Source organism: Mesocricetus auratus, unplaced genomic scaffold (assembly GCF_017639785.1).
Source record: "Mesocricetus auratus isolate SY011 unplaced genomic scaffold, BCM_Maur_2.0 Super-Scaffold_100003, whole genome shotgun sequence".
In the NCBI taxonomy this organism is placed as follows: domain Eukaryota; kingdom Metazoa; phylum Chordata; class Mammalia; order Rodentia; family Cricetidae; genus Mesocricetus; species Mesocricetus auratus.
Window position 1 is genome coordinate 102,844,113 of NW_024429188.1, and position 13,557 is coordinate 102,857,669.

Genomic DNA, 13,557 nt, shown 5'->3' on the forward strand with positions numbered 1-13,557 from the left:
TCAAGGCTAGCCTGGGCTACGGAGCGAGTTCCAGGACAGCCTCCAAAACAATACAGAGAAACCCTGTCTCTAAAAACAAAAAAGAAAGAAAGAAAGAAAGGAAGGAAGAAAGGAAGAAAGAAACATGAATGCTTCACATATCAATCCCAGCTACCTCTCCTACCCCTCCTCCCTTGTCCCTTCACCAGCCCCTCCAGCCCCCAACCCAATCTCCACATCATTCCCCAGGGAGGGTGGGGCCCTCCTTGGGGGGATCTCCAGTGTCTGTCATTTCATCCAGGGCAGGACCTAGGCCCTTCCCCATGTGTCCAGGCTGAGAGAGCATCCCTCCATGTGGAATGGGCTCCCAAAGTTCATTCGTATGCCATGGTAAACACTGATCTACTACCCAAAGCCCCAGATATTTCTGAGGCCTCCTCACTGACACTACATTCATGGAGTCTGGATCAGTCCCCTGTTGTCCTCTCAGCCATCAATCTGGGGTTCAAGAGCTCCCCCTTGTCCGGTCAGCTGTCTTTTTAGGTTTCACCAGCACAGTCTTGACCCCTTTGCTCATAACTCCTCCCTCTCTGTCACTGGGTTCCAGGAGTTCAGTTCAGTGTTTAGCTGTGGGTATCTGTCTTTGCTTTCATCAGTCACTGGATGAAGGTTCTAGTTTGGCATATAAGGTAATCATCAACCTTATCATCAGGGAGGGGCTATTAATGTAGGTTCTCCACTATCGCTTAGTTTGCCAGTTGGTGTTATCCTTGTAGATCTCTGGAAATCTCATTAGCAGACAGCACAAATTGATTACTTCACAGCTTTGCAATTCAGACTACATATTCAGACTATATTTTCACTAAAGTGAAGGCAAATGCTTCTTCTCCGGGATAAAGGCAGAATCTGTTTCCTTGCCTTTTCTGGCTTCTGAAGACTGGCTGCACTTTGCTGTGCCCATCATCCCCCCTGCATCAAGTCAGCAGCAGAACACTGTTTTCCCCTTTGCACACCTTTAATCCCAGCACTTGGGAGGCAGAGGCAGGTGATCTCTGTGAGTTCAAGGCCAGTCTGATGTACAGAGAGAGTTATAGGACAGCCAGTGCTACACAGAGACATCCTGTCTTAAAAAACAAAAAAGATTCTATTTTTAGATTAATTCTTTGAGACCTATATATAATATATTTGATCCTATTCACCCACAATCCTCCATGAATCTACCCCACTTCCTACCCCCTCAACTTCCTCTCTTCTTTTTTAAGTAACTACCTGAATCCACCTTGTACTACTCCTAGGTGCAAGGCCATCTACTACCATGAGCCATACTCGCAAAGAAAACTGATTTTCCCTATTCCAGAAGCAATCATATGTTCATTTGATTCCATCTTGAAGGATATTTGTGGTTACATGGAACCCCTGAGCATAAACCTGGACAAACTCAATATTCATAACCTAATTCTATAAGCATATAAAGCATCTATGGTAATAAAATCACAGGCTTCATGGACTAGGGCAGTTTGGGGCAACCAGTATTCAGCTTACCTCATTTGAGTACTGTTTAAAAGAATTTCCTTCATAAATGTATGTAGACATTTTGATTTTAGTGTTTAACATAACAGCTATGCTTATGACTTTCTACCCAAGAATAATGATTTCAGAGGATTCATAAAGATTGAATTTTATTTCTCATTCATGTTTTTATAACACTGAATTTTGTAATATCACTAGAGTATGAAAGGATTTTCATTTTGCTTGAAGAAGTGCAAGGACCTCTGGAGATGAAGAAACAGTTTGTTGAGTTTACTATCAAGGAAGCTGCAAGGTGGGTATAAATAGTACTTCTAAATGTTTTCTAATTGCTTTTGGTTCTGTTTTTCTTTTGTTTTGTTTACTTTAGTTGTAGGATCCAATAAAAGACAAAGAGGGGATAGGCTCTGTCTTCATCTGGAAAGAAAACACTTCTCCTCACTCATAGTTAATGCTGATTACTACTGTGTTGAGATGGGGACTACCAGTGTTAGTATTCAGGCATCTCTGCTGGCCTGCCCTTGGGGTTCTGACAGGATATGTCTTCAGCTGCAGCCACTAAGAGCACCACCTGTGTACATTCACCACACCCACTTTTAAAAGGGCCCTGCTCACCTCTCCATCTCTCTCTGTCTCTCTCTCTCTGCTTCTCTGTCTCTCTGCCCCCTTCTCTCTTTTACTGCTCCTATCCCCAGAAACCAATCTCCCTCCTCCCTTCCTCCCTTTTCCCATTCTCTTTCCCCTAAAAAACCCTCCACATGAGCTCTGTTGCATCTTTCTCTCACGTCACACATTGCTTTTTAAATTACAACAACTAGAGTCCTGATTCATGACTCCTAGCTAGTGTGTGTGTGTGTGTGTGTGTGTGTGTGTGTGTGTGTGTGTGTGTGTGTATCTGTCTGTGTCACATTTGGTAAGTTAGTATCTTCCCATGAGGGTGACTTTTTTCCTTTGGGTTGCAGGCTGCACAACACCTTACACACTATCAAGTCTTTTGTGATGGTTAATAATATTTCTTTTTATTTTCAGGTTTAAAAGAAGAGTTTTAATTCAGTACCTTGAGAAGGTACTAGAAAAAATAGATTCCCATTACCTTCTTAACAATGTGAATCACATCAACAGCAGATCATCATGTTAATATCAAGACAAGTGAGGAAAAAGAACACTGTAGGATGTTGGATGTCACTCTGTAGACCAGACTGGCCTTGAACTCAGAGATTTGCCTGCCTCTGCCTCTGCCTCCCAAGTGCTGTAGGATGGAATGGGACCTTAATAAAGCCCACTAGAATGTTTGAGTGAAGGAAATGACCTAACTCAGGCTAAGAAAAGTGTTTGACTAGATATTTTAATGATTATCTGGAAGTAAATCTGGGCTTTTGCCTTAAGATTTATAATTGAAAGTATTTTTTTAATTTCCTTCTTTATTTTTCCAACTAGGAAAAGTGATGTTAAATCACAAAGCACTGCTGCTCCTACTACAGCTAACAGAGTTCACTCATTTGAGCGTTACCATTCCAGACATTTTCAGAGAGGGCAGGGGCCACCTGCTTAGTATCCACTGCTTAGTATCCTTATTGTGTCCCATAAAACAAGTGAGCATATAGAATCCAAGTGGTAATCACCACTCACCAATTTCTAGCTGTGCCTTTTAAACCATGCAATATTCAGGATAGTTGGAATCAAAGAGTAAAAAGCTGCTATTTAGGTAACTTATTTCTCTCTGGGAAGGGGCAGGGAGAGTAACCAACCAAACTACCTCCAGTGCTCTTCCATTTTTTCTAGAAACATTACAAAGTGCACCTGAGGCTGCACTAACCTCTGACATTTGTTCTTGCATGTGACAACAGAAAGTCTTCAGGTAGACTTGTACATTTTGTGCTTTGGAAGCACTAAAAGGAAAAATAATATGTATATTTTCTTTGATGTTTATATAAAAGTTTATATGGAGCAGTATTGTTGTTTTTATTTGTAAAAAATGTAAGTGATCAAAGAGATTTTCACTTTGCATATATGAAATAAAATCATTTTATTGATTTTCAAAAGTTTATTGCTAATACATTTCTAGTTGTATGTCTCTTGTCCTAGCATTCCTTTCAGAAAAAATGTTAGACACTATTGTAGTTGGAATTTTCTTTGGGCCAACAACCAGCTCCCAAATAAAGGCACAGAGACTTCTTAATTATGAATGCTATACTGATAGATCAGTGCATCTCTCACTTCTCATCAGAGAAGCTAATTGCTGTAGATAGTACTTCGCACACAGATACGCAACTGGTCAACCTGCATGTCATTAGGAGTAATTTTCATACTATGCCCTTTTAGGAGAATAACAGTATTAGCTTCTTCTCTAGAACACTGACGTATCTAGTCACAGTGACAGGTATGGGTTACTTCTCTTAGAGCGGCCTTAGATCCAATCAGAAAGTGATTGACTACTCCCATAACATGCCATTATTGCACCAATGGGCACATCTTATCAGACCTGTTGTAGTTTGCAGGGTTCGCATCTAAGTGAGATTGAGAATGACTTTTTTCCTCTAGCAATGTGCATAGCATCTTCTAGCACCATGAATGCTAACCAATAGGGATGAAGCTTCCAAATAAGTACTAGCTTGATTTTTCCATGTTCTATGACTTACTTTAACAATAGAATCTTATTATCAAATTCTAGAGAGAGCTAAGAGTATTGACAATACTCTATAATACATGGATGTCTATGTAACCCCATTGAGCAACAACTCAAAAAAAGGTAGCTGTTGTTTATCAGTTTCCTTCCAGATTGAAAAATTCCATCACTCAGGAAAACCCTTAAGAGAAGGCAAACAAATAAAAATAGCTCAGGAAGTCCCTGAAACTGATCAGATTTATTAGGCTCCTCCTTGCCAGAGTAAACAAGACTTTTCAGAGTCTCTCTCAGACAAGACAAACTGCTAAGAAGACCCTGAGACCAGATCAACTGCCTGGAAGAAGCAGAAACCAGTGAAGCTGCCTGGAAGAGGTTTAGACCAACTGAGGCACTTGGAAAGGACACTCTCCAACTTGTTGAGATGCTGCAGACTGTGCAGTGTGCTCCAGGTTCCCAGCTTTGTGAGCTGTCACTGTGCTCCAGTGGACTTTGGTGATGCGGCTGTCTTTGAGTCAGTTCCTGTAAGTGACCCCTCACTCAGATTCCCGTAAGTAACCCCAATAAAACTCATTGGCCCATCTAGTTGGACTTTGGTGGTATCCCTACTTTGGTCTGTCTTTGGCTCCCTGTCTGGGCTGAGTAGACATGTGTTTAGTGTCTCCCCAGGAAAAGTCTTGTCACACAGCAACAACCCATTTCTGGAACTGGAGTTTTTATTTGCTAGTGTGGGGCACTGGAGTACTGTCTCCGGTTTATAATAACCGAAATGAAAGTGGAATAATGTGCAGAGTCATGAGAACATAGTAGGAGAGCTTTGTGGTTTTTCAACCTACACTTGTCCAACCCTTTTCAAGATATACCCATGATTTTGAAAATGGCATAGTAACTGGATTTAATGTATAAACACTCTAAATCTTAGATATCAAGAAACTTAAGGAAAACATGGATAAATGGCTGAATAAAAGCAGGAAGATTGTATATAAATAAATATAATGAATAAGTTAACAAAAAGAGAAAGCAAATAGAAAGTATGGACCGGAAAAGTATAAAAACTGACATGGAAAATTCCCTAAAAGAGTTCAACAACAGATTTTAGCAGACAGAAGAACCTGTGGACTTGAAGATAGGTTGACTGAAAGTATCCAATGTGAGGAGCATAAAAGAAACTAGTATTAAGAAAAGTGAAAATAACAGAGGGATATAGCTGTCAAGAGACCTGGGTTCCAAGTCTTAGCACTAAAACAAAACAAAAAACCAATAATTAATTTGACAGACTCACCTTACCCCATGGGCCATATCAAGCCTGAAAAATATGTATGTTTTAGTTACTTTTCTATTGCTGTGACAAAACCCTGTGACCAAGGCAACTTATAGAAGAAAGTGTTTATTGGGGCTTACAGTTTCAGAGGGTGAGTCCGTGACTATCATGGTATGGAGCATGGCAGCAGGCAGACAGGCATGGCACTGGAGCAGTGGCTGAGAGCTTATGTCTTTATCTGTCTTAAGAGGCAAAGAGAGCTAACCTGGAATGGTGTGGGCTTTGGAAACCTCAAAGTCAACTCCTAGTGACACACATCCAATAAGGCCACACCTCCTAATCCTTCCCAAACAGTTCCTCCAACTGGAGACCAAGTATTCAAATATATGAGCCTATGAGGCCATTCTCATTCAAACCACCCTAGTGTACATTAATAGGATTCCTAGAAGAAGAGGTGAGAAAGCAGTGTGAAGACTATGTAAAGAAAATATTTAAAGACCCAGCAGTCCCAAACTCTCAAATTTATTAACAGATGTATATCTGTATACCCACCTAACTCAAGGAAGTGCAAAGCAGAGAAACAGAGAGCCACTGACATAATAAAACCATTAAGAGACAAAAGATTCTGGAGGCCGCCAGAGTATTTTGTTACATACAAGAGACCCGCCCTAAGTTTAACATTTGGTTTCCTATCAGAAGCCTGGGAAGGCAAAAAGCAATATAATAAGATTGAAAATGCTAAAAAGGAGTTGTGTGTGTAGCTCTGGTAGACAACTGTCTAGTCTGCACAATGCCTTGGGTGCTGTTCCCAGCACTGCACTCGAAAGGAGAGCAGTGGATTCAAGCAGTGGAAGGGAAGTGCTGTCAGTCAGGACAAACAAACCTTCAGTAATGCTGGAGAATTTAAGACACTCTCAGATAGACCAAAAAAATAAGGGAGTTCATCACTATCCACTGCCTGGAACATCAGTGTTCTCCACGCTGAAAGGAACAGACATACATAAAAGACAGCAACTGACAGAAAGAAAGAGAAATCCTCAGTGAAGGTAAATGCATAGGTTACCTTTAGGTTTTAGGTTAAATCTTGGGAATTGAGGATAATGTAGAGTTAATGATTACAGAGTTTATCTTTGTGGGGTAAATAAATTTAGAGAGAGTGATATGGTTATAGAATATTGTGAATGCAAAAAGCCACTGAATTGCACACTTAAAATGGGTGAAAGTAACAAATTTATGTTATACATAGTTAATGATTTTTTAAATGTTAGCTACCAAAAGCCACTGAACTGTAACTTAAAATGGATGAATAGCAGTATGTGAGAATTATATGTCAGTATGCTTATTGACTATTGGGAGGATGGATTTTGAAAGGACATGATGTAACCATATGCTTTGTGCAAGGGGCACGCGACATTCAAAGCCACAAGCAGACTGAAAATGAAAAAGTAAAAGCAGTTACTCTGTGCAAATGATCAATAATGAGGTTCGTGACAATACAAGGCATGGACCCAGAAATTGTTATATGAAACAAATAATGACCTTCTACATTGATAAATGGGACAATTCATCAAGATGTGAAAATTATACACATGCAGTAAATGGGAAAAAGTTAAATGAAAGAAGAATTGAGATGATGAAGAAACATAGAACTCCACAATAATAGTAGGAGACCATTAGATACAACTATTCATTTCAGAAAATGAAAAAAAAGAAGCAGAGAACTTGAACAATGCTTAAAAAAATATATTCAACATACCTGTAGAGCACCACTCATTAAGTCTGCTGCATTTTGTGCATCCCTCAGGATGAGAGCTAATTTTGCTCACTAGCTCCCTTTTGTCCTGTTCAGTGAGAAAGAGTGGCTCCTTTAAAGATCTTTCTTGTGGCAATTGCCACTGAAGCCTGTCTACAGAGGACTCCTGGGCTGGTGGCAGCCAGTTTCCCTGATCTCCAGGCTTGTGTGTAACAAGTTCTGGTCAGTCTCCCACTGGGGCAGAGGACAGCAGCCCAGCAGCAGTAGCTGGCCAGTTACTTCCTTTCTGATCTCAGTCACTAATCAGATTCCTGGTAAGACTAGTACTCTTTCATTTCGGGCTGGAGAGATGGCTCAGCCTTTAAAGGCTAGGCTCACAACCAAAATATAAGAGTATCCTTTCACTTCTTTCCATTCCAGACAAACTGTGTGTGTGGGGGGGGTGGCATTTGCTAGTGGCTAGTACTTATAGTACCGGTTTCTACAAAGTTCCAAGTAACCACACAGCATACAGCTGCACAATGACTAGGCCTGCTCCACAACATCAGGATTTCAGTGCCGAGATACATACACTATTCCGTGGGTGAGCTCATTTAGCGTGGACTGCAACTCATGGGTCTGTTCCGTAGGATATTTATAATGGCTCTTTGAGGACACCTATGAGGGGTGTTTGTTTAGAGCTGCCAGTTCTCAACTGTTCTGTAGAATTGTGTGGGCTTCCCTCTGGTGAGGTCCTGCCTGAGATCTGTGGAGGTGTTCTGCCCAACCAGTAACCACTTTGCGCAGGCTACGTGCCTTCTCTGCGCATGCACGCAGAATCTCGAGGAGGCTAGAACTCTGCGTGGGAGGAGAGTCGGGGAGGCTCAACGGACTTCTCCGTTCAGCGGTTTCTCAGTCGTCTTCTCTGTGAGTCCTCTGCTACTTTTGCAGCTACCGTCAAGTGTAAGTCTCTACTGGGAAGAAAGGGTCTTACTTAACTATACCTTCTCATCCTCAGGCGAGGATAAATCCTCCAAACGGAGACTTTTTTTTTTTTTTTCTGCGTCAGCCATGTTGGGCTCGGTCTCAACCCCGGGGTGGCAGTTTTCCTTGTGTCCTCAAACTCAACCAGGCTAGGACCTGGCCTCAGCTACTGAGAGGGTGACGGTTTTCCTTGTGTCTTTGAACTGAACCATGTTGGGGGCCCTAAGGGTGGCAATTTTTTTTTCTTGAATCCTTAAAGTTATTGATGTTGGACCCAGCGGTACTTAGGCGTAGCAGTTTTCCTTGAATCTTGAACTACCCATAGGTGGTGAGTTTGCTTGGATTCTCGACCTCAGTAATGCCGGAGACTCAGCTTCAGAACTGTGTCTATGCCCTAGGGAGGTGAGCACTTTCTGAACGGGTGTGTAACCAGAGCCCAGGATGATCAGCGAAGGCCGTGAGACGGGACATTCCATCCGGATCCTCGTTTCCCTGAGGCCTCAGTATAACCCTTCAACTGTGGTTTTGGGCACCTGAATCCAGTAATTTGGGAATCTTCCACCTATTTCCCCCAGTGTGTTGAATTTTTGTCACTTGGTTTTCCATTTTTGCCACTCAGGTGGCAGGGCATAGATCACTCGCTGTGTGGGGATTTGCAATTAATTCTCTTGATGACTCGGGAGACTGAGAACCATCGTGTTTCTGGCTTCCTGCACAAATTTTGTTAGATGTTCACATTTGAAAATTTAGTTTGTGGTTTTGCATGCATTATGAAATCTGCCAATTTGGTGGTGTTGCTGCTGCTGCTGCTGCCATTTTGATAACAGGCTCTCGTAGACCTCAGGCTGGTCAAAGATTTGCTTTATAGCTGAAGCTGTCTATGAACTCCACTCCTGCCCCAGTCTCTCAAATGCTGGAGGTACAGATGTGTACTACCACATCTGCACAGTTCCACTCATTTTTCTAGACGTAAGTGCATTGTCATATATACACGTATATAAGAAGAGAATTTTAACTTTCTTCTTTGTCTCCCTTCTGCTTTCCCTTTAAGTTGGGTTCTTGTTGTGTAGACCAAACTGGCCTCACACTGCATCCTCCTGCCATAACCTCTCCAATGCGTGGATTGCAAGAATGTGCCACCATGCCCAGTAGTAACACTGGAACTAATGGCTTTTAGTTGAATGTATTAAAATTCAATCTTGGTGGCCAGTGGTCTTATTCTTTTTAAAAAAAACTTAGTTAGGATTGCCTGTAGGCACAAGATTATAATCCTAGCTACCCGAGAGGTTGAGCAGGAGTATTGCAACCTGAAGTCCTGTCTGGCAATTTCATGCCAGCCTGGGCAACTTAGTGAGACTTGTCTCAATAAATCAACAAATAAATAATAAATGGACAGACTAAAGATGTGTCTCAAGGGACAAGGCTTGCCTAACATTTTTGAAGTCTTGGTTTTGGTCCCTAGTAACTACAAAAACAAGCAAAAGCAATCTTTTTTTTTTTTGGTTTTACAAGACAGGGTTTCTCTGTATTGTTTTGGAGGGCAAAAGCAATCTTTGCTTGCCCAAATACCCACAAATATAATATTCTAAGTATACTTACATGTCTCCCGTGAACTAGGAGTCAAAGGATAATTTTTCTTTGTCTTTATGATGTGAATTTATTTTTCTTAATTTTTAAATAAATTCATACAGTATATTTTTACTGTATTTTCCTATCTCCCAACTCCACTCAGATCCTACCCACCGACTTTATATTTTCTCACCCCTCAAAAAAGTAGAAAAACCAAAAAAGCCAAAACAACAAAAATGGAAACAAAAAGCCCCCTCCCATTATGGAGTTCATTTTTTGTTGGCCAAATATTTCTGGGCATGCAGCCTACCCTGAAGTGTGTGGTTGATATATCCAGGGACACTCCATTGAGGAAAACTGTCCCTTTGCCAGAAGGTATCAGTTGCAAATCACTTCTTAATTAGCATGTCATCCCTTGTCCACTTCCCCTGTCAGTGCTGGGGCCCCGTCTGATTTGACCATGTGCAGATCTTGTGTGTGCTGCCACAGCCTCTGGGAGTTCATCTGTGTACCAATCCTGCTGCATCTGGAAGACAGTTTCCCTGGGGTCCTCCGGAGCCTCTGGTTCTTATAGTCCTTTCACCTCTTCTTCCACATAGATGCCCAAGTCTTGGAGGGCAGGGGGTTTGGTGAAAGCATCCCATTTAGGACTGAGTCTGCAAAGTCTCACTCTCTGCATGTTGTCCAGTCGTGGGTCTCTGTCTTACTTCCCATCTGTTGCAAGAAGCTCCTCAGCTTCCAAGCTTTTGATATGCATGCTACAACCCGAATAACCCCAGAGGGTAGGGATAGTAAGAGAACAGTGGGGGAAGACAGGCTCTCAAGGAATGAGAAGTAGAATATAGTGTTATGGAGGGATAAAAGGAACTCTTAACCTGCTAAGGTAACATAGCAATAAAATGACTCCCACTGACCTTCTGCTGTACCAGTGTCTTGCTTGGCCCTCGTCAGAGAAGCTTCTTGGTAGTGAACTTATGAATGAAGCATGTTTTCCAGGATGGTTTGCTGGCCTAGGTGCTATAAATCTAGTTGTTTCTAGATCCTATATCCTCTCCCGCTGCCATGTTTGCCTGTCTTTATTCCAGTGTCATATGGTTTCACTTATGAGTTTATACATGTGTGTAGGTTATATGTGGATGCCTCAAATGCCTCTGTCCACCCCTTCGAGATAGTGTCTCACTGACCTGGGATTTACCAATTAGAATAGCCTGGTTGGCTAACAAGTCCCAAATATCTGTTCTGAGTGTCTCTTCCTCCATAGCGCTGCTGGGATTACAGGTGAACGTCACCGCACACAGCGTTTTCATGTGGGTGCTTAGAATCAAATATAAAACCCTTGATTGACAGCTATCTCCCCAACCCTGCTTTTCTTTTAAAACTCCCAGCTGGGATTGTTTCTTCTAATGTTGTTTTCCTTAAAGACTGGATAGTCTAAGCAATTTCACATCCATACTTATTACTAGGTTGCCATTTTTCAAAATCAATTAGCATAGTGGGATTTTGAATGAGATTGTTATTACCTTTCTAGAAGGAATTAATGTTGATGAGTTTTAAAAGCATGATTTCTCCTTCGTACAAATACTGTTCTTTTCAATTTACTATCATCTCCACTCTCTCTAAGTAATGGTTATTCTTTCCTTCCTTCGTTCTTTCCTTCCTTCGTTCCTTCTTTCCTTCCTTCCCTCCCTCCTTCCTTCCTTCCTTCCCTCCCTCCTTCCTTCCTTCCTTCCCTCCCTCCCTCCTTCCTTCCTTCCTTCCCTCCCTCCCTCCGTCCCTCCCTCCGTCCCTCCCTCCCTCCCTCCCTCCCTCCTTCCTTCCTTCCTTCCTTCCTTCCTTTCTAATGCATTAGCGCATCTGCCAGTATGTTCCTAGGTATTCAAGGTTTGGGGCATGCTTTCATTGATTCTTTGAAGTTCATTTACTATTTGTACTTCCTCTATAGAAATACAGGTGGCTTCTGATTCTTGCCCCTAGGTCTAGAAACTTAACTATAGTCACTTAGTAACTGCAGTGGTTTTGGATCATTTTAAGTGGTCTCTCCAAACAGAAGTGTCACCTGTGGGTAATGACACTTCCCTTACCAGCCTTTGTGTTTTCACATTGCTCCGGCTCTGCCACATTATTAGAACATTTAACATATTGTTGGATAGAGAGTATGCATCGTTGTATTGTTTGCAATTTGGGGGAGAAAATGCTTAGTATTTTTAAATGGATTTTGATGTTTGTTTAGTAGACACACTTTATTAGTTAATTGTGACATTGGCTTGTGCTATAATAGTGAGTGTCATCAAGATGACATCCCTGTCTTATTGCAGCTTACTCTTGTTCTCCAACTGTCCCCTCCCCTCGGTTCTCCCTCTTCCTCTCTCTGCTACTGTGCTTCCTTTACCCAAAAGGGCCCGCTGCTGCTTCCTGTTGTGTATACATAGTGCTAAATGTAGACTGTCATATGAGAGGAAAAACCAGGTTATTTTGTATATGATAGACACTTCAACGGGTTCCAGCCGTTGTTTTATATTCTCAGTTGCTTTCAAGTCATGAAGAGGATTGGAATTTTAAGGCATTTTTAAAATGACTTGCTATTAACGGACTTTGTGTGTCCATAACACAAAGAGGCATGCTCTCTCAGCCTGGACTCTTAGGGGAGTGCCTGGACCCTGCCCTGAGTGAAATGACAGACTCTAGATATCCCCTATGTGGAAGGTAGTGGGGATAGTGTGGGAGGCTGGGGGGATGGTGGGGTGCAGGAGGAGGGGAGGGAGAGGGAACTGGGATTGACATGTGAAGCAAACTATTTATTTAAAATTAAAGTAATAAAAAGGTTTAAAAAATGACTTGCTATTTCCCTGACCCTTTTCTGCGCTTAGAGTTGATTGGGGTTAAAGCAGCCTTGCCTTTCTGTATTGAACTGTACGGTGACATGCTGCATGGTTCCCACCCACCTTTGGATTTTGTCTGACAATCATTGATTTGAGATGTTTATCTTCTTTTTCAGGAGAGATTACACCTCACAGTTTTCCTTCTAATGTGTTATGTAGATTGTCACCAGCTTTCTATTGGTTTCACAAAATGATTTAGGAATGGGCTCGTTTTTTTTTTTCTGTTTGTGACAGACTTTGTCTAAAATATTTTACTACCCTTGAAATGCTTAGAGGACTCCTAAACCAAAACATTGTGGACATAGAAGTTTCCACTTTTGCTTTAAGCAATTTTACAAAATATAAGACATTTTTATTTGTTTGTTTGTTTGTTTGTTTGTTTTTTGAGACAGGGCTTCTCTCTGTAGCACTGGCTGTCCTGCAATTCACTCTGTAGACCAGGCTGGCCTCGAACTCACAGAGATCTGCCTGCTTCTGCCTCTGTCTCCCAAGTGCTGGGATTAAAGGTGTGTGTCACTACACCCCCCAGGAGCAGCTTTTCTTAGGCTGTTTTTTCTACACTGTATCTAGTCTTATCTCACTCAAACGCAAAAAGTGAAGTATTTGATATTTAACCCCTCCCTTTCCTCCCCCACTTCTGGTTTCCTGGTTATGTAGTCTTTTCATTCTTCCGTCTTATTACAGTTTGCTTGTGAACCATGGTCTGGGCTGTAGCGGAGACTGCCCTTGAATTTGCAGCAGCAATCCCACTGTGGGTCCCATATGCTGCTCTAAGAAGCACGAGCCCTGGGGCTGGCTTGTGTGCTCCCTCTTCACTGGGCTGTTTCCTTTGCTTTGCCTTTTATTTTCCCACCGCTGTCTGATAAAACATTAAGACTGTACCTATTAAGACTCACTCAGTGACAGAAAATGTGATCTGTTTATACAACGTTCCCTGGGTTGCTGAAAATAATATGCATTTCCTAGCTACCTTGCAGGTGCAGATGTCTGTAAAACCGGTTTG

The 13,557-nt window shown here is 41.9% G+C and overlaps 1 protein-coding gene across 1 annotated transcript in view; it reads left to right on the plus strand.

Moving 5' to 3' along the window:
- LOC101832146 (integrator complex subunit 6-like) overlaps window positions 1-13,557 on the plus strand; it is a 73,407-nt gene that overhangs the window by 51,776 nt on the left and 8,074 nt on the right. Inside the window, exons 17-18 of the mRNA XM_040744640.1 lie at window positions 1,708-1,801; window positions 2,536-8,085. Of these exons, the coding sequence (XP_040600574.1) occupies window positions 1,708-1,801; window positions 2,536-2,644 (203 nt within the window). The 3' untranslated portion in view covers window positions 2,645-8,085. The remainder of the gene's footprint in view (window positions 1-1,707; window positions 1,802-2,535; window positions 8,086-13,557) is intronic.